At 38.3% G+C, this 27,945-nt stretch overlaps 1 protein-coding gene across 4 annotated transcripts; it reads left to right on the top strand.

Annotated features, from left to right (window-relative positions):
- Positions 1–946: 946 nt before the first annotated feature.
- Positions 947–27,945, top strand: ZNF157 (zinc finger protein 157). 4 transcript variants are annotated; one of them, XM_065915566.1, is made up of 5 exons: positions 947–1,088; positions 2,980–3,186; positions 24,054–24,180; positions 24,474–24,569; positions 26,602–27,945. In XM_065915566.1, exons 2-5 carry the CDS (start codon positions 3,022–3,024, stop codon positions 27,606–27,608), a joined length of 1,395 nt encoding a protein of 464 aa, XP_065771638.1. In that variant the 5' UTR covers positions 947–1,088; positions 2,980–3,021; the 3' UTR covers positions 27,609–27,945. The 4 variants fall into 4 exon arrangements, with proteins under 4 accessions (XP_065771638.1, XP_065771637.1, XP_065771640.1 ...); XM_065915565.1 differs by having other exon boundaries at positions 26,584–27,945; XM_065915568.1 differs by having other exon boundaries at positions 24,419–24,569.

Here is a 27,945-nt window from a genome sequence, read left to right as displayed (position 1 = left end):
ACTCAGCAATCCATACCCACACTTAGCCAGGGTCTACCTGCTGGGTTTGAAACACCTTCAGAAGGGAAAAGAGCTCTTTACCTCTTGTCAGAGTAGGTTCCCTGCAGGAGGGTATACTAGGACTGGGTTTTAAAGAATGTGCATAGGAATTCAGAGGTGAAGAACACCCAGAATTCTCTTCTGTCCCAAGAGACAGCAGCAGCTCCTGAATTTCCACATAAGAGAGGCTAACCTGGTTGATAGCAGATGTTGGGGGCGCATCTTAGAGATTCATTTTCATTGAAAGTGTGCTTATAACTTTTCTAAATGTCTTTCTATTGATAATTTTCTGAAAAACATTAGTTATCTATATCAAAGACTAGTAATATTATTCCTAGCTACAACCATTTTTGTGGGGTAATGAAAATTGAAGGGATCAAACACTTCTTGATATCAATTCCACAATACGTTAAAAGGAGACCTTGACTCCTCCTCTCTCTTCTACAGTGGTATTGCCCAGGAGGGGACCTGACTTTCCCCCCTCTTACCAGTGGTATCCTCAAGGAGGGGATTGTACCACCCTGATTCCTTCTCTCGTCCAGTGATTCTCCCAAGAGGAAACTGTGATCCTGCCTTTCTTCCCCCTTCTTAGTGGTACCTCCCTGGAAGATCTGGACACATCTCCCTTTCCCGTGGGATGCGGTTTGGAACTTCTGCTTCTGTAAACTTTGCACAGACCTATAGAACCCAGTTCCAAAAGCCAGTTTCTCCTGAAACCTGGCCTTCAGAAAGTTTCTACGCATGAGCGACGCCCCCCGCCATCGTCCTCTATGGAACAGCCCACTGTACGGAAAGGACGCTAAGATGGCGGCCCTCATAGTGGAACACCTCGGCGCAGCCATGTTCCTCGCCCGTCACCGCTGCTCATGGTTCAAGTCTCTGCAGATCTCTAACTGCACATTGTTCAGAGTGAGTGGACCACAGTCTCAGAGCTCTTGTTTGACTGTGTGCGAAATTAACACCCCCAGAAGGGGCAGTGGCAGAGGTGAGGACAGGAAACGGAAGTGGCCCTTCGACTGTTTTAAGTCTTGTTGGCGCGCGGCACTAAAGTGAGTGAGTACACGAGGGTTTGTGGCGTAATCACTGACAGTCATCAGTGATTTTGAGGTGATGGCTTTGTTGGCTCTGGGGAGTTGCAGACTGTCAGTTTGTGGGGTCAGCTGGTGGGGAATTAAAGAGTCTGATGAATGAGAATCTAGCAGGTCAGGGATGGAGGCTTCTTAGGTAGTCAGTTTTTAGATTCCTTGCTGCATCTTGTTGTCAAGTCCTAATAGTGCATGTGTGTTTAGATGTTTTCCTTAGTCTCCCCAGAGATTTGCTAGTTTTATTAGCGCTTCCCAAGAACCACCTTTTGGTATTGTTGATCCTCCCTGATGTACCTCTGTTTTCAGTTTCCATAATTCCTTCTAATTATACTATTTTCTCTTTTATCTAACTTCTTAAATTGGTTGTTAATTCATTAATGTTCAACCATTCTTTGTTAAAAAACATTTAAGAGCATGAATTTCCCTTTTAAGAATCTCTTTAGCTGCATTCTGCAAAGTGTTCTAGACAACATCTTATTATTACTGAGCTTTGTGTTTAATTTTTCTTTTTCATTTATTCTTTGCTGTAATGCTTTTGGGAGGGTTGACACTGTAATTAAATCTTTTCATCCATTTTAATTAAATCTTTTTGTCTGTGTGACTATATCAATTTTTTTAATTTAAAAATTTTTAAATATAGCTCCTGTTCATTTTATATACTTTTATATTTTTCTTATTATTATTAATGTTTTTTTTCTGTTTTCTTGTGATTATTGTTATTAAACAGAAAAAAACTATCTGGTCTTATAACTTTGTCTTGTATCCAGTCCTGTATCAAATTACCCTATGAATTCTGATAGAGTCTGGTAGGTTTTTTATGTATAAAATCATATCACTGACAAAGAGAACTATATTTTCATTTCTTTGCAATATTTATTCTGATTATTTCATCTTTCGTGTGTGCTAGAGTCAGGAAAATTTTGAATTGTATTGGCCATCCCTATATTTTTACTAATTTTAATGCCAGTTGCTTCATCATTTTACTTTTTAGCATAGTATTTCAGAGCTATTTTTTTGTAAATGATTTTTGTGATATTTAAGTGATTTGCTTCTTCCCTAATTGTGAGTTTTTATTAGTAATGACTGCTGACTTGTGTCAAATGCCTTTTTCTTGGTGTAAGTTAAAAGCAGTGTGTTTCCTCCCCCTCTAATTTGTTAATTTAATAAATATTATTAATGTTGAACCATCTTCTAGAAAGAACAGGCTGAGAACTTCCCTGTAGAATATTTTTTAATTTATTTTTATTTATTTGGCTGCTTCAGGTCTTAGTTGTGGCACACAGGATCTTTGTTGTGTCACGTGGGCATGGGTGCCAGCTCAGTACTTGCAGTGCATGGGCTTAGTTGCTCCAGGGTATGTTGGATCTTAGTTCCCTGACCAGGGATCAAACCTGTGTCCTCTGCATTGGCAGGCAGATTCTTAAACACTGGACCACCAGGGAAGTCCCCTTGTAGAAGTATTTAAGAGAGATTTTTCACCCAGAATGGAGAAATAATTAAAGTGGGCAAAAGAGATCCCTTTCATTTAGATTACCAAGTTTCCAGGTTTTCTGCTTCCACAGTCACCCACCAGGACCCCATGGACAAGTCCTTCCTCTGCCTATCTCATGGGACTTCAGCACCATTCACTTGCCTCAGGTCTACCTTCTCCTCAAACCCAGATCTGCCTTGAACCTGGAATTGAGGGATAGGCTTGTCAGGTAAAATGTGAAGCACCCCTTTGAGCTCATTAATTTGACTCCAAGTATCATAATTATTTCCATAATCTGCCCTGAATAATGCTCAGAGAGGGAATTGCTGAAATTTGTGGGGTGAATGTGGAATGACATTGATGACATGGATACTGTCCTTTTAGGATTTGTTGGTATCTCTATGGAGCTGTTGAGCTTTCCCCTTAATGGAGGCTGCAGGATCTTCCATTTATTTTGACTGTAGCCCATATACATACACCTCTCCAGCTTTGGAAGGTGGACTGGTATCCAGAGTGAACATGCCAGCTAGTGGGAAATCACCCCAGAGGTTTCCTGCCCTGGTTCCAGGACAACCTGGTGGATCGTTTAAGGTAAGTAAGAGGCGCCTACTTTTCCCATTTTTCTCTTTTTTTAATTTTTTAGACAAAATTTTTTTACTTTAGACAGATTTTATTTTATTTTATTTTCATTTATTTTTATTAGTTGGAGGCTAATTACTTTACAGTATTTTAGTGGGTTTTGTCATACATTGACATGAATCAGCCATGGATTTACATGTGTTCCGCATCCTGATCCCCCCTCCCACCTCCCTCTCTACCCGATCCCTCTGAGTCTTCCCAGTGCACCAGGCCCGAGCACTTGTCTCATGCGTCCAACCTGGGCTGGTGATCTGTTTCACTATAGATAATATACACGTTTCGATGCTGTACTCTCGAAACATCCCACCCTCGCCTTCTCCCACAGAGTTCAAAAGTCTGTTCTGTACATCTCTGTCTTTTTCTGTTTTGCATATAGGGTTATCATTAACATCTTTCTAAATTCCATATATATGTGTTAGTATGCTGTAATGTTCTTTATCTTTCTGGCTTACTTCACTCTGTGTAATGGGCTCCAGTTTCATCCATCTCATTAGAACTGATTCAAATGAATTCTTTTTAATGGCTGAGTAATATTCCATGGTGTATATATACCACAGCTTCCTTATCCATTCATCTGCTGATGGGCATCTAGGTTGCTTCCATGTCCTGGTTATTATAAACAGTGCTGCGATGAACATTGGGGTGCACGTGTCTCTTTCAGATCTGGTTTCCTCGGTGTGTATGCCCAGAAGTGGGATTGCTGGGTCATATGGCAGTTCTATTTCCAGTTTTTAAAGAAATCTCCAAACTATTCTCCATGGTGGCTGTACTAGTTTGCATTCCCACCAACAGTGTAAGAGGGTTCCCTTTTCTCCACACCCTCTCCAGCATTTATTGCTTGTAGACTTTTGGATAGCAGCCATCCTGACTGGCATATAATGGTACCTCATTGTGGTTTTGATGTGCATTTCTCTGATAATGACTGATGTTGAGCATCTTTTCGTGTGTTTGTTAGCCATCTGTATGTCTTCTTTGGAGAAATGTCTGTTTAGTTCTTTGGCCCATTTTTTGATTGGGTCATTTATTTTTCTGGAATTGAGCTGCAGGAGTAGCTTGTATATTTTTGAGATTAATCCTTTGTCTGTTGCTTCGTTTGCTATTATTTTCTCCCAATCTGAGGGCTGTCTTTTCACCTTGCTTATAGTTTCTTTTGTTGTGCAAAAGCTTTTAAGTTTCATTAGGTCCCATTTGTTTATTTTTGCTTTTATTTCCAATATTCTGGGAGATGGGTCATAGAGGATCCTGCTGTGATTTATGTCGGAGAGGGTTTTGCCTATGTTCTCCTCTAGGAGTTTTATAGTTTCTGGTCTTACATTTAGATCTTTAATCCATTTTGAGTTTATTTTTGTGTATGGAGTTAGAAAGTGTTCTAGTTTCATTCTTTTACAAGTGGTTGACCAGTTTTCCCAGCACCGCTTGTTAAAGAGATTGTCTTTTTTCCATTGTATATCCTTGCCTCCTTTGTCGAAGATAAGGTGTCCATAGATTCGTGGATTTATCTCTGGGCTTTCTGTTCTGTTCCATTGATCTATATTTCTGTCTTTGTGCCAGTACCATACTGTTTAGACATATTTTAATTTTGAGATAATCGTAGAAAAGACAGAGGAACCAGAGATCAAGTTGCCAACATCTGTTGGATCATCAAAAAAGCAAGTGGGAGTTCCAGAAAAACATCTGCTTCTGCTTTATTGACTATGCCAAAGCCTTTGACTGTGTGGATCACAACAAACTGTGGAAATTTCTGAAAGAGATGGGAATACCAGATCACTTGACTTGCCTCCTGAGAAATCTGTATGCAGGTCAAGAAGCAACAGTTAGAGCTGGACATGGAAAAACAGGCTGGTTCCAAATCAGGAAAGGAGTATGTCAAGGCTGTATATTGTCACCCTGCTTATTTAACTTCTATGCAGAGTACATCATGAGAAATGCTGGACTGGATGAAGCAAAAGCTGGAATCAAGATTGCCTGGAGAAATATCAATAACCGCTAATATGCAGATGACACCATACTTATGGCAGAAAGCAAAGAAGAACTAAAGAGCCTCTTGATGAATGTGAGGAGAGTGAAAAGGTTGTCTTAAAACTCAACATTCAGAAAACTAAGATCGTGGCATCTGGTCCCATCAGTTTGTGGCAAATAGATGGGGAAACAATGGAAACAATGACAGACTTTACTTTTTTGGGCTCCAAAATCACTGTAGATGGTGACTGCAGCCATGAAATTAAAAGATGCTTACTCCTTGGAAGGAAAGTTATGACCAACTTAGACAGCATATTAAAAAGCAGAGACATTGCTTTACGGACAAAGGTTCGTATAGTCAAAGCTATGGTTTTTCCAGTAGTCATGTATGGATGTGAGAGTTGGACCATAAAGTAAGTTGAGCACTGAGGAACTGATGCTTTTGAACTGTGGTGTTGGAGAAGACTCTTGAGCATCCCTTGGACTGCAAGGAGATTAAGCCCGTCAATCCTAAAGGACATCAGTCCTGAATATTCATTGGAAGGACTGATGTTGAAGCTGAAACCCCAATACTTTGGCCACCTGATGTGAAGAGCTGACTCATTGGAAAAGACCCTGATACTGGGAAAGATTGAAGATGGGAAGGAGAAGCAGACGACAGAGGATGAGATGGTTGGATGGCATCCCTGATTCAATGGACATAAGTTTTGAGTAAGCTCCAGGAGTTGGTGATGGTCAGAGAAGCCTGGTGTGCTGCAGTCCATGGGGTCGCAAAGAGTTGAACCTGACTGAGCGACTGAAGTGAACTGTAGATTCAATTTACCCAGTTTCCCCCATCATAACATCTTGTAAAATCTTGGTACAATATCACAACCAGGATATTGACATAGAACATTTCCATCATGTTGCACTTTAATAGCCATGCCCACTTCCCTTCTCCTGCTCTCCCTCCTTAACCCCTGGCAACCCATAATCTGTGCTCCAGTTCTATAGTTTTGTTATTTCAAGTGTTATATAAATAGAATCATACAGTATGTAACCTTTTGGGACTGGCTGTTTTTTATTCAGATAATTCTCTGGAGATTCATCCAGATTGTTGCATATATGAATAGCTTGTTCCTTTTTATTGATGAATAGCATTCAATGGTATGGATTTATTGCAGTTTGCTTAACCAGTCAGTAGTTGAAGGATATCTTGGTTATTTCCAGTTTTTGGCTGTTACAAATAAGGATGCTATGATTGTGTAAGGTTTTTGTATCAAATGAATGAACGTGAGTGCCATTGCTGGATTATATGCTAAGAGTGTTAAAATAATTAAGTGACCTAATTTTTAGTACAGTTTTAGATTTACAGAATAATTGAGATGATAGCATTAGTGTGGTACATTTGTTAAATAAACCAATATTGATATGTTATTATTCAACAGTTTACAGTATGGGTCACTCTTTTTTTTTTTTTTTTTTTGCATCACTCTTTGTGTTGCATATTATATTCAATTCAGTTCAGTCGCTCAGTTGTGTCCGACTCTTTTCTACCCCATGAATCGCAGCATGCCAGGCCTCTCTGTCCATCACCAATTCCCGGAGTTTACTCAAACTCATGTCCATTGAGTCAGTGATGCCATCCAGCCATCTCATCCTCTGTCGTCCCCTTCTCCTCCTGCCCCCAATCCCTCCCAGCATCAGGGTCTTTTCCAGTGAGTCAACTCTTCGTATGAGGTGGCCAAAGTATTGGAGTTTCAGCTTCAGCATCAGTCCTTCCAATGAACACTCAGGACTGATCTCCTTTAGGATGGACTGGTTGGATCTCCTTGCAGTCCAAGGGACTCTCAAGAGTCTTCTCCAACACCACAGTTCAAAAGCATCAATTCTTCGGTGCTCAGCTTTCTTCACAGTCCAACTCTTAAGGACATGTTTCCATCATTACAGTTCATACACGACAGTTTCATCTGTGCTTAGCTATTCATCTTTCCTCTCCCTCTGCCTGAAACTCTGGTTATCACTAACTTTTTTTTACTGTCTCTATAGTTTTGCCATTTCTAAAATGTCATGTATTTGGAATTGTATTGTTTGTGGCCTTTTCAGATTGGCTTCTTTCACTTAGCAATTTGCATTTAAGGTTCCTCCATTATTTTTTATCACTGAAAAATATTCCATTGGAGGGATGTACCACAATTTGCTTACCCATTCACCTATTGAAGGAAATCTTGGTTGTTCCCAGTTTCGGGTGATAATGAATAAAGCTGCTAAAACATGTATGTACAGAAGTTTTCAGTTTATTTGGGTAAATAACTCAGAGTGCAGTTGTAGGTCATATGATAAGACTTTGTAAGAAGCTGCCAAACTGTCTTCAAAGTTTTTCACCATTTTCATTTTCACCAGTAATAATGAACATTCTTGTTGTTACACATCTTTGCCAGCTTTTGGTATTATCAGTTTTTTGGATTTTAACCATTCTAATAAATGTGTAGTTGTAACTCATTGTTTTAATTTGAAATTCCCTAATGAAAAATGATGTTGAACATGGTTTTACATGTTTATTTCACATCTGTATATCTTCTTTGGTCAAGTGTCTATTCACATCTTTTGCATATTTTTACTGGGATTGTATGTTTTCTTATTGTTGATTTTAAAAGTTCTTTGTATTGATATATTTTAAATACAAGTCCTTTATCAGATATTTGCTCCTGTTCTGGGCATGTCTCTATTCTCTTAACAGTGACTTTCAAAGAGCAGAATTTTTTAATTTTAGAAAGTCCAACTTGTCAGTTTTTCTTTCATGTAATGTACATTTGGTGTTATATTTTAAAACATTGCCAAACCCAAAGTCACTTAGACTTTCTCCTGTTATTTGCAGTTTTCTTTCTTTCATTCTTTTTGGCTGCACCATGCAGTTTACAAGATCTCATTTCCCTGACCAGGGATTGAACCTGGGCCACAGCAGTGAAAGCCTGGAGTCCTAACCACTAGGCCACCAGGGAACTCCCTATTTTGCAGAAGTTTTACATTTTTGCATTTTGCAAATAGGTCTAAGATCCATTTAGAGTTAATTTTTGTGGAAGTTGTAAGGACTTGGTCTGGATTTTGTGTGTGTGTGTGTGTGTGGATATTGAAGTGTTTCAGTGCCATTTATTGAAAAGTCTATCCTTTCTCCATTGAATTACCTTTGTTTCTTTGTCAAAGATCAGTAGTCTATTTTTGTGTGGTTCTATTTCCTTGCTCTCTATTTGTTCCATTGATAAATTTGTCTATTTTTACCAATACCACACTTTTACTTATTTATTTTTTTCAGTGGGTTTTGTCATACATTGATATGAATCAGACATAGTTTTTAAATTGAGGTATAAGTGACTTACAATATTATATTATTTTCAGATGTACAGCATAATGATTTGATATTTGTATGTACTGTTAAATGATCACCATAAGTCTAGTTGGCATCCATCGCCATACAGCTTTCAGATATGCAATACAACAATATTATTGTCTGTAGTCACCATGCTGTACGTTACATCCCCATGACTTATTTATTTTTAGCTGAAAATTTGTGCCTTTTGACGCCCTTCATGCATATTACCCCCTCCTCTCTCCTCTGGCAACCACAAACCTGTTCTCTAAATCTATGAGCTTGGTTGTTTTTGGTTTTTTTGTTTTAGATTCCACATATAAGTGAGATCATACACTATTTATCATTCTCTGTCTTACTTATTTCACTTAGCATAATGCCCTCAGAGCCCATCCAAGTTGTTGCAAACAGCAAGATGTCCTTCTTGCTCATGACTGTATAATATTTCTTTGTGTATGTGTGTATATCTATATCTATCTCATGTTTTCTTTATCCATTCACCGTTTGGGTGGACACTTAGGTTGCTTCCATATCTTGCCTATTGTAAATAATGCTGCAGTGAACATGGGAGTACAGGTATCTTTTCAAGTTAGTATTTTCATTTTTTTTCAGATAAATACCCAGTAATGGAATTGCTGGATCATATGGTTGTTCCATTTTTAATTTTTTGAAGTATCTCTATACTGTTTCACATAGTGACTGCACCAATTTGCATTCTCACCAATGGTGCACAAGGGTTCTCTTTTCTCTATGTCCTCACCAACGCTTGTTATTTGTTGTCCTTTTGATAACATTTGGCATCCTAAGAGGTGTGAAGTGATACCTCACTGTGGTTTTGATTTGCATTTCATTGATGATCAGTGATATTAAGCATTTTTCATGTACCTATTGGTCATCTGCATGACTTCTGTGGAAAAATGTCTATTCAGATCCTTTGTCCCTTTTTAAATTGGATTGTTTGTTTTTTGCTATTGAGTTATATGAGTTCTTTGTATATTTTGGATATTAACCCCTTATCAGATATGCGATTTGCAAATGTTTTTTCCCATTCAGTAGGTTGCCTTTTCATTTTGTTGATAGTTTCCTTTGCTGTGCAGAAGAATTTTAGTTTGATGTAGTCTCACGTGTTTATTTTTGCTTTTATTACCTTTGCTTTTGGAGTCAGATCCAAAAAAAATCATTGCCAAGACTGATGTCAGGGAGCTTACTGCTCATACAATCTAGGAGTTTTTATGGTTTCAGGTCTTACATTCAACTCTTTAATCCATTTCAAGTTAATTTTTTGTATGGTGTAAGATAGTGCTCTAAAATTTCATTATTTTGCATGTGGCTGTCCAGTTTTCCTAACACTATTTTTTGGAGATATTGTTCTTTTCCCATTACATATTCTTGGCTTCTTTGTCATGAATTAATTCACCATGTATGTATGGGTTTATTTCTGGGCTCTCTATTCTGTTCTGTTGTTGTTTGTGTCTGTTTTTATACCAGTACCATACTGTTTTTTTTATTCACTAAATTTATTTATTTAATTTTTATTTTTTAATTGAAGTGCAGTTGATTTACAATATTGTGTTAGTTTCAGGTGTACAGCACAGCGATTCAGTTATATATATGTGTGTGTGTGTATAAATGTATATAATTTTTTTTCAGATTCTTTCCCCTTTTAGGTTATTTCAAAATACTGAGTATAGTTCCCTGTGCTATACAGTAGGTCCTTATTGGTTATCTGTTTTAATCCTAAACTTCTAATTTATCTCTTCCCCTCTTTCCTCTTTGGTAACCATAAGTTTGTTTTCTATGTCTGTGAGTCTGTTTCTGTTTTGTAAATAAGATTATTTGTATCTTTTTTTTTCACCATGCCACAAGGCTTGGAAGATCTCAGGTCTCCAACCAGAGATTGAACCCAGGCCATGGCAGTGAAAGTGCTGAGTCCTAACCATTAGGCCACCAGGGAACTCCCTGTATCTTTTTTTTTTCAGATTCCACATATAAGTGATATCATATGATATTTGTCTTTGGCTTACTTAACTTAGTATGATAATCTCTAGGTGCATTCATATTGTTGCAAATGACATTATCTCATTCTTTTTCATGGCTGTGTAATAGTCCATTTTATATATACCACATCTTTATTTATCCATTCATCTGTCAGTGGATATTTAGTTTGCTTTCATGTCTTGGCTATTGTAAGTAGTGCTGCAGTGAACATTGGGGTGCATGTATCTTTTTGAATTACAGTTTTCTCCCATACTGTTTTGATTATCATAGCTTTGTAATATACAGTTGACCCTTGAACAACACAGATTTGAATGGTGTAGGTCCACTTATAAGTGGATTATTTTCAACAGTAAATACTACAGTACTACACAATCTACAATTAGTTGAATCTCTGGAAACAGAGAAACAGGGAGTAAGGGGGAACCATGTTTACAGTGGACCAACTGTAAATTCTACATGGATTTTCAACTGCACAGTGCATTGATACTCCAGTCCCTCATTGTTCAAGGGTTTGAAATTGGAAAGTGTGATGCCTCCAGTGTTGTTCTTCTTTTTCAACATAGCCAGTATGTTGCAGTACTTATGTCTTTCTTTTTTGATTTTGTTAGATTTATAATTAAGCATTTCATACTTCTGAGTAATTATCAATGGTTTCATATTTTTTTGCTTTGAAGTCCACATTTTCATTGCTAACATATAAAAATACACTTTGTTTTTGTGTGGTTTTCTGTGCTTCTTATGACCTTGTCATCTGAAAATAGGAAAAGTTTAATTTCTTCCTTTTTATTATGTATGCCTTTTAATTTCTTGCCTTGTTGCACTGGTTAGAACTTCCAGCACTATATTAAATAAGAGTTGTGAGAATGGACATTCTTGTCTTGTTCTTGGTCTTCAGTCTTTTACCATGAAGTATTGGGTTGGTCAAAAAGTTTATTACAGAAAAACCCAAATGAACTTTTTGGCCAACCCAATATAATGTTACCTGTAGTTTTGTTTTAGATGCGCTTTATCAAATTGAGGCGGTTTCTCTGTATTTCTATTTCTATTCCGGTTTTTGCAGGAGTGAAAGTTGCATTTCTTCAAGTGTCTTTTCTATATTGATTGATATGATCATGTGATTTTTAAAATCCTGTTAAAGGGTGAGGTGGGGAGGGAGATGGGAGGGAGGTTCAAGAGGGAGGGGACATATGTAGACCTATGGCTGAGTCATGTTGATATTTGGTAGAAACCAACACAATTCTGTAAAGCAATTATCTTTCAATTAAAAGATAAAAAAGAATCTCAAGCTTAATAATATATATATATTTTTAATTAAAAAAATCCTGTTAATATGGTGGGTTTCATAGATTGGTTTTTGAATATTGAACCTGTCTTGCATCCCTGGAATAAACCCTAGTTGGTCATGATGTATAATTCCTTTAATATATTAATGAATTATATTTGCTAATATTTTGTCAAGAATTGTTGCCTCTATATTCATGAGTGCTATGGGTATGTAGTTTTGTTTTTTGTACTATATTTATCTGATTTTGTAATCAGGGAATGTGTTAGTTTCATGTGGCTGCTGCAACAAATTACCATAAACTTAGTGGCTTAAAACAGTAGAAATTTATCTTCTCATAGTTTTTGAAGGCCAGAAATCCAAAATAAGCATCACTGGGCCCAAATCAAGGTGTTGCCAGGGCTTACTCCCTGCAGAGGCTCTGGGAGATCTGTTCCCTACCTCTTCTAGCCTTTGGGGGCTGCAACTATCCCTTGGCTTGTGGCTTCATCCCTTCATTTTTCATGGTCAGCATCCTCAAATCTCTCTCTACTGTCTTCACATCACTGCTTTCTGTGTGCATCAGATCTTCTTTGGCCTCCCTCTCCTAAAGGATATTTGTGATTACATTTAGAAGCCACATGGATAATCCAAGATACTCTCCTTATCTGAAGATTCTTAATCACATCTGCAAAGACCTTTATATTTTTGCCATATAAGGTGATATTGATGGCTTCCAAGGATTAGGATGTGGATATCTTTTGGGGGCCTCTTTTTACCTATTCAAGGAAAATACTAGCTTCATTGAATGAGTTTGGAAGAGTTATTTCCTCTTTTGTTTCCTGCAAGAGATTATGTAGTTGTGTTAATTTTTTGTTAAAAATTTGGTAAAATTCTTCAGGGAAACCGTTTGGTCAGAGGTACCTTTTTCTGGGGTTGAGTTTCATTTTTTTATTTTTTAAAATTTTTATTGGAGTATAATTGCTTTAAAATGTTGTGTTAGTTTCTGCTGTACAGCAAAGTGAATCAGTTATAAAATACATATCACAGACACACTATTTTTAGATTCTTTGGTGAGTTTTAAATTACGGATAAATTTTCCTTAATAGTTATAGGACTAGTCAAATTATCTGTTTCATATTGGATGACTTGTGTTTGTTTGTGTGTTTTTTTTAATGAATTGCTTCATTTCATCTAAGTTATAAGTGCAGAATTATTCATTGTTGTTGTTTAGTCACTAAGTCTTGTCTGACTGTTGCAACTCCATGGACCATAGCCTGCCAGTCTCGTCTGTCCATGAGGTTTCCCAAGCGAGAATACTGGAGTGGGTTGCCATTGCCTTCTCCGGGAACCTTGCCAGATCAGGGGTCAAACCATGTCTCCTGCATTGCAGGAGAAATACTGAGCATAAATTATCCTCTGATTGGCTAATTAACTCATCTGGCCCAAAGTCAAATTACTCAGTGGTATACCAGTTACTTTGTATGGGCTTAAGCATTTTTGACCAAAATACTTCTAAACAAAGCATGATGTCTGAGAGCACAGGGATACTTGGTACATAAAATACTCCATAAGAAAGCTGATGGAAGGTAATTGTGTCAGACCTTTAGATTCTTTTTTTTAAAAAATTGAAGTATAGGACGTCCCTGGTGGTGCAGAGGATCAGAATTTGCCTGCAAGTGCAGAGGACATAGGTTTGATCCCTGGTCTGGGAAGATTCCACATGCTGCATTGCAACTAAGTCCATGTTTCAAAACTACTGAGTTCATTCCCTAGAGCCCACAAGGTGCAACTACTGAGCCTGGGTGCTGCAACTACTGAAGCCCACATGCCTAGAGCCCGTGCTCTGCAGCAAGAGAAGCCACCACAATGAGAAGCCCACATACCGCAATGAAGAGTAGTCCCTGCTCACCGGAATGGGAGAAAGCCCACACAAAGCACAGCCAAAAATAAATAAATAAAATTTAAAAATCTATTGTTATAAATAGATAAGTAAAAATTGAAGTTGATTTACAATATTATGTTAGTTTCTGATGTATAGCAAAGTTACTCAGTTTCACATATATGTATTATATATATATATATACTTTTTCATTACAAGATTGCATTATTATAAGATATTGAATATGGTTTCCTTTGCTATACAGTAGGACCTTGTTTATCTATTTTACATATAAGACCTTTAGATTCTTTAGGCTTCTAACAGTTGATTGCTATATGTAAGGGCTTCACAACCCATTCCTTATTTTATCTCTTGGCTTTTCTGAATTAGACAGTTTTAACCCACATCCACTAAACAGTATTAAAGACACACTTTAAAAATAAAGATTGGTTGGAAAACATAAAGTAATCCTACATCCCAGTAGAATTTCAGACGAATTAAATTGTAAGAGAAATGCAATACTTATTGCACATATTGTACTAGTCTCGCACTGTCATGGGGAGTCCATGCACATGGAATTTGCATTCCAAGTGTTTTCATCTTGACCGTCATTGAGTCCTTAATCTATCTCCCTTCCTTTTTGAGGTCTTCTGTCTGCTTTTCTGACACTCCTTTCTGGCTGGTTCTGTTTTTCTCTGAGTTGCTAGATGGTACACAATTTGAGGGTTCTGATGATGTTATCAAAGAAGTCTGAGCAGGAGGAGCATTACAGAATAAGAAATTGCTAATCAGTGTCGAGATGACAAAGTATGGATAAAGTAGTGTCTCCAGCAGTGTGCAAATGGCTCCAATATAAATAACCTAACTCTACACCTAAAGCAATTAGAGAAGGAAGAAATGAAGAACCCCAGGGTTAGCAGAAGGAAAGAAATCTTAAAAATTAGGGCAGAAATAAATGCAAAAGAAACTAAAGAGACCATAGCAAAAATCAACAAAGCTAAAAGCTGGTTTTTTGAAAAAATAAACAAAATTGACAAACCATTAGCAAGACTCATTAAGAAACAAAGAGAGAAGAACCAAATTAACAAAATTAGAAATGAAAATGGAGAGATCACAACAGACAACACTGAAATCCAAAGGATCATAAGAGACTACTACCAGCAGCTCTATGCCATAAATGTAGTTGATCTTTTTGACTGTGCAGCAAACAGCCATGCTTTTTCTCCAGGAGCATCCAGAGGGAACTGACTTATAAAGAAAGAAAGGAAGAACCATCAAGAAGACAGAATCGAATTATTGCAGCAGTGTTTCTTTTTCTAGCATAAGTTTTCCCTTTTGAATTCCACTTTTGCCTGTTGTCAGCAACATTCTGTTCAGGATGCCGAAAGACGGTAAGAGAGCTACTGCTTTTTTCCATTCAGACATAGCTTACTTTTTTTCAGGCCCTTATACAAATATGGCCTTCTTTGGGATCATTTGATAGAGAGGAACTAGCAATGTTTGCAGATGTGGAACATGCATCCTGCATAATCTAAGTGACCTGCTCAGGTGCTGCATTTCTTAGTAGCAGGGGTTGGCAGTAGCAGTTCATTTTTTGTTGCCTATGGAATGTCATGTGTGGCTCCTACCCAGGGTAGTCCTAAGAATTTCACCATTCAAGTGGGCCCTTAGATTTTTGTTGGATTTATCAACTAACCTCTGCTGATTGTATGTGTCACTATTGCATTTAAGCCAATCTTAGCTTGATCTTCAGTTTCTAATATTATCATGTTATCATCGGTATAGTATATTATTAAATATACTTGGGACCTGCATCAAGCCCAAATCCCTTCTAACTAAATTATGACAATTGAATAATGAAGCTGGTGAATTCAAATAACATTTTAGCAGTACAGTAAATGTAAATTAGGACCTTCTCGCATGAAAGCAAACTGCAGTTGACTCTTTTCCTATGTTGAGATAAAGGAAAAAAGCATTTGCAGGATCAGTCACTGAGAACCAGTTTCCTTTAGCTTCAGTATTTTCCTACTGTGAAACCAAATTAGGAATTACCGATGCTATGGTGATACTAATTAATTATTGATGGTCTGCTGTTAGTCTCCCTGAGCCATCCACCTTTTTCATGTGCCACCCAGGGACACACAATAGCAACTACATTTGGTATTTTAGTTACTCCAATTACTAAGGGATGACTGAATCTTAAACTAAAATAAATGCAAATATAGAGATATACACGGGCGAAAAAGGAGGGTTCTGAGAGCACATTTTAAAATAAACAAAAGAGAGCTTGTATGTACTTACTTCACTTTTAGTTTTTGATGGTATATATATATTTTAAAAACCTATTTAAGAATTCACCTGAATTCAAACCATGTAGTCAAAACTATGGTTTTTTCAGTAGTCATGTATGGATGTGAGAGTTGGACTATAAAGAAAGCTGAGCGCCAAAGAATAGATGCTTTCAAACTGTGGTGCTTGAGAAGACTCTTGAGAGTCCCTTGGACAGCAAGGAGATCGAACCAGTCAATTCTAAAGGAAATCAACCCTGAATATTCATTGGAAGGACTGATGCTGAAGCTGAAGCTCTAATACTTTGTCCACCCAATGCAGAGCCGACTCATTCGAAAGACTATGATGCTGGGAGAGACTGAGGGCAGGAGGAAGAGGGGATGACAGAAGATGAGATGGTTGAATGGCATCATCAACTCAATGGACCTGAGTTTGAGCAAACTCCAGGAGATAGTGAAGAACAGTCCATGGGGTTGCAAAGAGTTGGACATGACTGAGTGACTGAACAACAACAAGATAGAAGTATTCCCCTGTCAGATATAATATCCATCTGAGGAATTCGTTTAGATGAAGGAGATGTACTTCACTTAAAATCTATTCAAATATTCCTATTTTCCTGCAAACTTTCACTTTAATTCCATCAACTGTTGCATCCCTGTAGCCTTCTAACCTAATTGTGGCCCTTGTTAGGACTTGACTAACAGATTTTGAAATCACACTGCATTATTCTTCCATGTCAAAAAGTCCCAGAAAAGTTTCTTCTCTGCCTTCTGACCATTTACCTACATGTGTCCACATGGCCTTTGGGTGCCCATCTGGGTGTTGAGCCTGGCTAGAGACTAAAATAAATCATGAGTTCATACTGATAATAAATGATAGAATGAGGGAGACAGGAAAAGCTCTTCTTTAAGGTCCAATGCCAAATAGTAAGGAGAAGGAAATGGCAACCTACTCCAGTATTCTTGCCTGGAGAATCCCATGGACAGAGGAGCCTGGTGGGCTACAGTTCATGGGGTCGCAAAGAGTTGGACACGACTGAGTGACTAAGCACACACGCACTCCAAATAGTAATATGGAACAAATGATGGAGTTAGAAAAATAACTTTTTGCAACCACTGTAGTTAGTAATAACTGAGCCAAGAAAGAATCACTGATGCATGCCAAAGCTATTGGATGAAAGTTTAAGGAGGAACAATGTATTTACATAGTTTCAAGGTATATTCCTACAGATTACTCACTTATTACATAGGGAAATTGGTAACTTTACAGTGGAGAAACCTAGTAAACACTACCTTAATAGAAACATAAAAATTTTAATTTGAAAAGTCCTCATAATCTCATCTTTTGGAGATAATCAGTCTTAATTCAGTAAATATCCTTCCCCTTCATGGATCACAGCCTTGTTGTAGTGAAGGGGCTGGCATAACTCAATGAAGCTATGAGCCATGCCATGCAGGGCCACCCAAAATGTATGGGTCATTGTGAAGAGTTCTGACAAAACATGGTCCACTGGAGGAGAAAATGGCAAACCACTCCAGTATTCTTCCTGAGAGAACCCCATAAACAGTATGAAAAGGCAAAAAGATAGGACACTGGAAGATGAACTCCCCCCAGGTTGGAAGGTGTTCAGTATGCTACTGGGGAAGAGCAGAGGGCAATTATAGGAATTTTGAAGTTTTTCTGGATGTGACTGTCGATTATTCCAGAGACATTTGTTCAAAAGCGTATCCATTCCCCACTGAATATTCTTGACACCTTTGTCAGACATCAATTGATCATATATGTGTGAATCTATTTCTAAATTCTATTTTGTCTCATGTATATCTTTACAAAAATACTACAATGTTTTGAAAACTATAGCTTTGTAAATCTTGAAATGAGATAATGTAAGTCCTCTTTTTTCTTCTTTTTTTTAAAAGAATTATTTACTTATTTATTTTGGCCATGCCAGGTGTTAATTGCAGCGTGTGGGATCTAGTTCCCTGACCAGGGATTGAACCTGGGCCTCCTGAACTGGGAGCACAGAATCTTAGCCACTGGACCACCAGGGAAAGCCCTTTTTCTTCTTTTTCAAAATAGCTTCATTTATTCTAAATCATGTGGTTTTATTTCTTTATTAATTTTAGAATCAGCTTGTCAACTTTTAATTATTAAATTTCTTTATTGATTATAATTAGTGTTATTTGTCTTATTTCTATTTTAAACTTACCAAGATCGTTTTTTTGTGTGTGTGCTAGTATATGATCATGCTTTGTGAATGTTCCATGAACACCTGAGAAAAAGTATATTCTGTATGTTCTGGATGTAGTGTTTATTCTTTCTTTCTCTCTCCCTTTCTTTCTTTGCTTCCTTCCTTCTTTCCTTCCTCCCCCCTCCTTCAAGTCCCACCTTATTGATTAGCTCTTTTATAGCATTACCTATTTCTTTTTTGTTTACTTAATCTGGTTACTTCTATGAATGGTATGTTAAAAGTCTTCCACTAGAAAAAACTTCTATTTCTTCTTGTATCCCTGTAGTCTTTAGCTTATGTAGGCTTTTGCTGTGTTACTTTGTGCATAGAAATTTACAAATATCTTTATTTTTATATCTTCATTGTGAACAGGGCTTTTAACATTACAAAGTATCCTCCTTTATCTCATATAATTGCTTTTGGAATTCTACTTTGTCTGGTATCAGGATTTCAATCCCTGCTTTTATATCATTTTCATTTGGTAAACCTTTGTCCATCTCTTTAATTTTAGCCTTTTTGAAAGACTGTTTTAAGCATGTCTCTTGTATACAGCATTGTATTGGGTTTTGCTTTAACAAGGCAATGTGAAAATCTATTTCTTTTAATAGATGAAGTAAGCCTATTCACATTTATTTGTATTACAGTTTGTAATATAATTAATACAAAATGTCCTCAACTTTCTTGTTTTATCTTATGATATAATTACAGTGTGTAAATGTTATATTTACTCTGTTTCTTTCTCTATTGAGTGTTTCCTCTAAATGTTTTTGGTAATTAGGAAGGTTTGTATTTTTATGCTGGTGGTTGTGATTAGTTGCTCAGTTGTGTCTGATTCTTTATGATCCCGTGGACCGTAGTCCACCATAGGATTCTCCAGGCAAGAATACAAGCAAGATACAGGCAAGAATACAGGTGTGGGTAGCCATTCCCTTCTCCAGGGGATCTTCCTGGCCCAGGAATCAAATCCAAGCCTCCTTTATTGTCTAAGGCACCAGGGAAGACCATTCTGGTGGTTACCTTTGTATTTATCCCTTCTGTGGTATTCTTACTCAACCCTTTTATCTTTTTATTTACATATTTATTTATAAAATTGTATATATTTAAGATGTACAACATGATTTGCTATACATATACATGGTGAAATGATTACTGCAGTTAAACTAATTAACATATCATCTCCTTACAGTTACCATTTTTTGTGTGTAATGAGTATACCTGAAATTTGCTCTCTTAGCATATTTCCATTGTTTAGTATAATATTATTATGTATAGTCATCATGCTTGTATATTAGATCTCTAGACTTTATTTATTCTCCATAAATGTAACTTTGTCTCTTTGACCAATATCTCTCCCCTTTCCCCCATACCCTTGGTGACCACCATTCTCTCTTTGCTTCTGAGTTTGACTTTTTGTTTTAGATTCCACATATTAGTGAGATCATACAATGTTTGTCTTTCTGTCTAACTTATTTCACTTAGTGTAATGTCCTCCAGGTTCATCCCTGTTGTTGCAAATGGCAGGATTTACTTCTTTTTCATGACTGAAGAATATTCCATTGTTTATATACCAGATCTTTATCCATTCATCTGTTGATGGACACTTAGGTTGTTTCCATATCTTGGCTATTGCAAATAATGCTGCAATGAGTATTTGGGATAGTGATTTCCTTTCCTTCAGATATATTCCCAGAAGTGGGACTGATGGATCATATGGTAGTTCTAGTTTAATTATTTAAGGAACCTTTGTGCTGTTCTCCATAATGGCTATACCAGTTTATCTTTTTTTCTTTTTTAAAAAATTTATTTTTAATTGGAGGATAATTGCTTTACAGTGTTGTGTTGTCTTCTGCTATACAACAATGTTAATCAACTATTAGTATACATATATCCCCTCCCTTTTCCTTTTTCCTTTATTGATCTTTTACTATCTAATTTGTCTCTCATCTGTTCCCTATACAATAATGATATTGTTCAGTTTTAGTTACATTTTAAAATTATTTTTTGTCTTAGCTTTGCAGTTAAATATATGAAATACTTACTGTCTTTCCTTTTGCCAGAAATTTCCCATCCATTGTTTTTGGTTGAAGCTCACTATTTAGTGTATATATATATATATATATATATATATATATAAAGTCGCTCAGTCATGTCCAACTCTTTGCAACCCTGTGGAATTCTCCAGGCCAGAATACTGGAGTGGATAGCCTTTCCCTTCTCCAGGGGATCTTCCCAACCCAGGGATCGAACTGGGGTTTCCTGCATTGCAGGTGGATCCTTTACCAACTGAGCTATCAGGGAAGCCCTATTGTTTAGTATAGTGGTATACAATAAAACTTCCTGTAGTGATGGGAATATTCTGTATCTGTGCTGTCTAATACTGTAACCAACCACATGTGGCTACTGAGCACTGGAAATGTGCCTAGTGTGACTGAAGAACTGACTTTTAAATTTTCTTCCACTTTAATTAATCAAAATTTAAATAGCCACATATGGTTGGTGGCTACCATATTAGTGCAGCTCTAGCAAATTCCTTATGAAGGGCACACATGTTCTGGCATATTTACAACTTTTCCTAAAACCCTTGATATTTGAAGGGTATCTTTGGCTGGATATAATTTCCTTTATTTGTATGTATTTTCTTAAGTTTCTTGAAACTGCTATATTGCCTTGCTTTGTGTGTTGTTTTTGAGAAATTGATGCCAGTCTAATTTATTTTTTTGCCTGGAGGCCCTGAGGAATATTTTTCGTTGTCTTTAAATTCTAATAGTTTTAATTAGGATATATCTCAGAGTTGATTGTTCCAAGTCAATTTCCCTTGGTACCCAGTGGGCCCTTTGATTGCTTTTGGATTTGTTTTATGATCCTGGATATGGTCTAGCTTGGTGAACATTTCATGCTTGAAGAAACAATTAATCTCTCAATTTTGAGTGGAATGTTTTACGAAATCATTGGTTGATTGGTAGTGTTCAGTTTTCTATATCATGGTTGATTTTTTTTTGTCTACTAGTTAGCTCCTTTAATCACTAAGAGAGGTGATAAAGGTTGGCAGCTATGTTTGTGGATTGTCCTATATTTTTTCCAGATTTTTAAAATTTTGCTTCATGTATTTTGAAGCTATATTATTAGGGCAATCTTCCCCACACCTCTGTTCCCAGGGCTTCCCCTTCCTCTAGTTGGACAGTTAGGGCTTTCATCTCTACCCTGGCATTCACTTTCTACAACTAGGTTTGCCCTTGGGGCCAAGTTTTGAGAGTTTATAAAAAAGGCAATGGGGGATCCTTCTAACACTCTTCAGAACATTATTCCTCTGGCCAAAGAAGAGGATTCTTCTCCCTTGGAGTCTGAGGGGCCTGCTACTGTGAGGTTGCAGCTTTGGTACTGGGATTTACTTTGGAACAGGACTCCATGACAAAGAAAAGAGAGGCTTTCTCTGTCCCACAGGAGCCCCCCAACTCCTTTTCAATCTTCATGTCATGTTGGTATACCCACTGACCATGCACTTGATGCCTCTCTTCAAGCTCTGTGTTCTCTTAGCCATCCAGTTTATTATGGTGTCTTCAGCTAGTACTGAAATGCTATTGCCTCTAAATCCTTGGTCTGTCCTAGCCTTCTTTCAGAGCTCCAGCATCATATATTAATCTGCCAGCTGGACATCTCTATCAGTATGTGACATAAACACTCCAACTCAGGTCCAAGATCGATCTCAATCTCCCCCTCTGCCAGCCCATTGTGTTCCTTTTTTGCTAATCTCAGTACATTGCACTGGGGCTTCCCTAGTGGCTCAGCAGTAAAGAATCTGCCTGCAGTGCTGGAGACTGCCTGCAGTGGAGAAGTGTGCATGCGTGCTAAGTCGCTTCAGTCGTGTTCGACTCTTTGCGACCCTATGGACCATAGACTCCCAGGCTCCTCTGTCCATGGGATTCTCCAGGCATGAATACTGGAGTGGGTTGTCATGTCCTCCTCCAGGGGATCTTCCTGACCCAGGGATTGAACCAGCATCTCTTATATCTCCTGCATTGGCAGGTGGGTTCTTTACCACCACCGCCACCAGGGAAGCCCCTGCAATGCACCAAAGTGGGTTCAATCCCTGGCTTGGGAAGATCCCTGGAGAAGGAAATGGAAAACCCCTTCAGTATTACTGCCTGGGAAATTGCAAGGACAGAGGAGCCTGGAAGGCTAGGGCTACAGTCCATGGAGTTGCAAGAGTCAGGCACCACTTAGCGACTAAACCACCACCACCATATATGGCACCAGCCTCAACTCAGCTGCTCATGCTGTTATCCTAGGAGTAATATTCTCTCCCTTTCTCTTACTTGACAGTACTTCTGTGTAATTTATAAATGTAAATATATTGTGGGAAGGTCAGAAAATATTCTGATCGTATGGTCAAGTATTTTGGAGATTGATGATCTTTAGAAAAAAAAAAAGTTGGCAATCCCTCCACTGCCTGACCCTGAATGTCTCTGTAGCCCTTTATCTCATCACTGTCCAAAAGCACTATTTTCCTGTCATACTGTGCTATATGTAGTTCTCTTAGCTCATCTTGCATGTTTCATGTCTTCCTGCCTTTTTTTTCATGTTACTGCCCCATATTTGTGAGGAAGATTATATTCTTGTTTAAGGATTCAAAGCTCTGCCTCCCCAAGTGGAGTTCAGTCTGTTAACACAAGGTGTAATCTTACTCCATCCCTTGTAAAAGCCCATTGCACCTTGTACCCATGTCCAGCATAGCTTCTGTAACATCTCATGGCAAGGGTGTGTTCATATACAGGCATACCTTTGAGATACTACAGGTTGGTTTCCAGACCACTGCAACAAAACAAATATCGTGATAAAGTGAGTCACGTGAATTTTTTGGTTTCCCAGTGCATATAAAAGTCACACTGACATTATACTGTAGTCTATTAAGTGTGCAATAACATGTCTAAAAAACTATGTACATACCTTAATTAAAAAATACTCTGTTGCTAGAAAAGGCTAACCATCATCTGGATAGTGCAGGGTTCCCACAAACCTTCAATTTGTGAAAAAACATGGTATCTCTGCAGCGCAATAAAGCTAAGTGCTGTAAAACAATGCATACCTATGCAAGTCTCTTTACTGGATTGAAAGCAGGCACTCTTTATTTTCTCAGCAATTAGGACAGGTCCAGACACAGAGTATTAACTCAGCAGTCAGTGGTCTTTTCTCCATGAATTGAAAAGTTAATACACTAGCAGGACTGTTCTGGGTTTTTCTCTCCCAAAGGATAGTATCAAGCAAGACAGAGTCAGGTTTCCAGTGCCAGCTAAAGATTGTCACTTGTTCTTTGCCTCTATAAGGATTAGGTCACTAGCCACTGTAGTCACTGACCTTTAGCATATCCTCAAAGGAGTTGAGGGCAGAGATCAGGAATGAGACAATCAGTGCTCTGGAAAAAAACTAGTAGAGCAGGCCTTCAGATAGATATTTTCAGGAGAAAATGTTCTGAGCCCAATTTCTTGTATCTTCTCATATCTAGAAAATCACTAAGATCATTAACAGAAACATCTGCCTCTTGTGATTAGCAGCAATCTTCTACCAAGATGTGTGCTTGATTGCATGTACCCCCTTCACCAAAATCACATATATATTGACCTCCCCTTTCCTTGTCAGAGCAGTTCCTAAGAGCTATCTGAAATGCTGTCTCCCAAGCTATAGTTCTCATTTTGCCCTAAATAAAACTTAACCCACAACTCTCACATTGTACATTTTTTTCAGTTGACACCAGTGAAGCTTTTTCTAGTCAACTTTCAAAAGTGCTCTACTGGAAGAATTAGTTCCCACATATCTTTTCCAGGTGTTCTATCCTGATCATTGCAGATTGTTGTTACAGGTATCCGTGTCATTCGAAGATGTGGCTGTGGATTTTACCCGACAGGAGTGGCACAGACTGGATCTTGCCCAGAGGACCATGCACAGGGATGTGATGCTGGAGAACTACAGCAACCTGGTATCTGTGGGTGAGGATTATTGTCCACCTAACTCCTGGTAGCATGTTTTTCCTTTCTTGGTTGCTATAACCTGGGCAGCCTTTGTAGAGTTCAGTGATACTTTAGTTCTAGATTCAAGGGGTCACAGATAATTTATCAGTTTGGAGCACCAGGAAGAGTGTGTGTGTTCTCACTTCCCCCAGTGAAAGGTTTCAGTGGGTACCCTTCCTTGTGCAGTTCATGAAGATGCACCTTTCTCCTCCATCAGAGGCCCTAAAGCTCAGGCAACCTGGCCCACGTCCTGTGCCATTTCCCATTAACAGGCCTCTGCGTGGCCAAACCAGAGATGATCTTCAAGTTGGAGCGAGGGGAAGAACTGTGGATATTAGAGGAGGAATCCTCAGACCATGGTTACACAGGTGAGTGAGCAACAACTCAACATATGAAAAGTAGGAAAAGTAAGACTTCAGGAATTCAAATCAAAGGTTATGTTTGGGTAGTATTTTTCAGGAATCTCTTTTCAGAGGCCCTTGTTCTTTGAAAATGACTGGAAGACAGAAGGTCTATATGCTTTAGATACCTAAATCCTACATCCCCATATCATGCTCACACTTAAGTGCTCTCTCTTATTTTATCTTGATTTTTGTAGTTATTTACCAGTCTTGTATTTCCCTGCCTGCCTCAGCTTAGATATTTATTCTTAGCTAATCTGTTTCTCTTTATAATTCTCAATTGTCATCCTTCCCTCCATCTCCTTGGATGCCTTCTGTTGTCAAGCACTCATTCATACATTCATTTAGTCATCTACCAAATCTTAAATGAGAGTCAATTGTATGCTGGTCACCTTCTAAGTGTGTGTGGGGGGTCCAATAGTGAGAAAAGTAATATCTCTGTTCTCTTGGAGTTTGCAGTCTAATGAGGGAAAGAGACCAGAAACAAATGAATACATGATGTTTGGTGGAGAAAAGAAAATCAATTCAAGATTAGAAGAGTAAACCGTGATGGTTTGTGCTTTTGGAGAATGTGGTCAGGGAAGAGTCTTTGAGGAAGTTAACATTAGTACACCAACATCAGTGAAGTGAGACAGAGCCATGTAGATTTTAGTAGTATTCTGAGCAGAGAGAACAGATAGTGCCAATCTAGTCTGAAGGATATATAATAGGAATAGCAAAGATGCTGGTGTGGATCAACGTTGGGTATGGATCAAGAGTGTTAGGAAGTGATATCTGAGAGTTCAATTCAGTTCAGTCACTCAGTCATGTCCGACTCTTTGCGACCCCATGAACCGCAGCACTCCAGGCCTCCCTGTCCATCACCAACTCCCGGAGTCCACCCAAATCCATGTCCATTGAGTTGGTGATGCTATCCAACCATCTCATCCTCTGTCGTCCCCTTCTCCTCCTGCCCTCAAACTTTCCCAGCATCAGGATCTTTTCAAATGAGTCAGCTCTTTGCATCAGGTGGCCAAAGTATTGAAGTTTCAGCTTCAAAATCAGTCCTACCAATGAATACCCAGGACTGATCTCCTTTAGGATGGACTGGTTGGATCTCCTTGTAGTGCAAGGGACTCTCAAGAGTCTTCTCCAACACCACAGTTCAAAAGCATCAATTCTTCGACGCTCAGTTTTCTTTGTACAACAACTCGCACATCCATACATGACCACTGGAGAAACCATAGTCTTGACTAGATGGACCTTTGTTGACAAAGTAATGTCTCTGCTTTTTATTAATATGCTGTCTAGGTTGGTCATAACTTGCCTTCCAAGGAGTAAGCGTCTTTTAATTTCATGTCTGCAATCACCATCTGCAGTGATTTTGGAGCCCAGAAAAATAGTCTCTCACTGTTTCCATTGTTTCCCCATCTATTTGCCATGAAGTGATGGGACCGGATGCCAAGATTTTAGTTTTCTGAATGTTGAGCTTTAAGCCAACTTTTTCACTCTCCTCTTTCACTTTCATCAAGAGGCTCTTTAGTTCTTCTTCACTTGCTGCCATAAGGGTGGTGTCATCTGCATATCTGAGGTCATTGATATTCCTCCTGGCAATCTTGATTCCAGCTTGTGCTTCCTCCAGCCCAGTGTTTCTCATGATGTACTCTGCATATAAGTTAAATAAGCAGGGTGATAATATACAGCCTTGACATACTCCTTTTCCGATTTGTAACCAGTCTGTTGTTCCATGTCCAGTTCTAACTGTTGCTTCCTGACCTGCATACAGGTTTCTCAAGAGGCAGGTCAGGTGGTCTGGTATTCCCATTTCTTTCAGAATTTTCCGCAGATCTGAGAGTTAGCTGGGGACTAAATTATGTAGAGTTTTTATAGGCTTTGTTAAGCTTTTATACTGTGACAAGGGAAAGCCTATGTTGGGTTTTGATTGAGAGTGATATGATCTGATTTATTTATTTATTTTTTTTGATCTGATTTATTTTTAAAGGCTCTTTTTCACTACCAGGTGGCAACAGTTCTGTTTGGAGTAATTCCCTCAGGCATGATAATGACCTTCAGCATCGGAAGATTCAAACTTTGGATCAAACTGTCGAATATCAGAAAGCCTTCTACAAGAGAACGAGCTTTGTTGGACACAAAAGAACACACACAGGAGAGAGAAACTTTGAATGTAATGAGTGTGGGAAAACTTACTGCAGGAAATCAAACCTTATTGAACATCTGAGAATACACACAGGGGAGAGACCCTATAAATGTGGTGAATGTACAAAAACTTTTAGTGCAAGATCATACCTCATTGCTCATCAGAAAACTCACACAGGAGAGAAGCCCTTTGAATGTAATGAATGTGGAAAATCTTTTGGCAGGAAGTCACAACTCATTCTACATCAGAGAACACACACAGGAGAGAGACCCTATGAATGTACTGATTGTGGGAAAACCTTTTCTGAGAAGGCAACCCTCATGATTCATCAGAGAACTCACACAGGGGAGAAACCCTATGAATGTGGTGAATGTGGGAAGACATTTCGTGTTAAGATATCCCTTACTCAACATGAGCGAACTCACACAGGGGAGAAACCCTATGAATGTGGTGCTTGTGGGAAAAACTTTGGTGCAAAAAAATCCCTAAACCAACATCAAAGAATTCATACAGGTGAGAAGCCCTATAAATGTGGTGAATGTGGGAAATTTTTCAGATTGAAGATGACTCTTAATAATCACCAGAGAACTCATACGGGTGAAAAACCCTACCAGTGTAATGAATGTGGGAAATCTTTTAGTGTGCACTCATCTCTTGGAATACATCAGCGAATTCACACAGGAGAGAAACCTTATGAATGTAACAAATGTGGTAATGCCTTCTATGTCAAAGCACGCCTCATTGAACATCAGAGAATGCATTCAGGAGAAAAACCCTATGAATGTAGTGAATGTGGAAAAATCTTCAGTATGAAGAAATCCCTTTGTCAACACCAGAGAACTCACACAGGAGAGAAACTTTGTGAATGAAGAAATGCCTTTTCTGTGAAAGTATGCCTCATTAACACAGGAGAGACCCTTCGAATGTCAAGAATGTGGGAAAGCTTTCTGCCAGAAGGCACACCTCACAGAACATCAGAGAACTCACTTAGGCCAGCCCTTGCCTTGTACTGTGGAGAAAGCTTCTCTAAGAAGACTCCCCTCATCATTTGGTCAAGTCCTTTGGGCTATCTGATTCCTGGGGCACACAGAGTATACCTGTACAATATGGCTCCTGCCTTGGTATGAAAATTGTCCAGATCCCCTTAGGGAGTGGCTCATTGTTGTTTTCATTTCATTTGGATTTCCCTAATTGGTGGTAAGGTTG

Source organism: Muntiacus reevesi, chromosome X, assembly GCF_963930625.1.
Source record: "Muntiacus reevesi chromosome X, mMunRee1.1, whole genome shotgun sequence".
Taxonomy (NCBI): domain Eukaryota; kingdom Metazoa; phylum Chordata; class Mammalia; order Artiodactyla; family Cervidae; genus Muntiacus; species Muntiacus reevesi.
The sequence above is the reverse complement of the archived record's forward strand: the minus strand, read 5'-3'. Positions and strand labels throughout refer to the sequence as shown.

Excerpts from the sequence above, each read along its gene's own strand:
- ZNF157 (XM_065915565.1), top strand. The coding sequence starts at position 3,022 with ATGGAGGCTGCAGGATCTTCCATTTATTTTGACTGTAGCCCATATACA. Across the intron at positions 24,181-24,473 it reads CAGCAACCTGGTATCTGTGG|GCCTCTGCGTGGCCAAACCA; the intron begins GTGAGGATTATT and ends TCCCATTAACAG. Across the intron at positions 24,570-26,583 it reads CTCAGACCATGGTTACACAG|GCTCTTTTTCACTACCAGGT; the intron begins GTGAGTGAGCAA and ends TTATTTTTAAAG.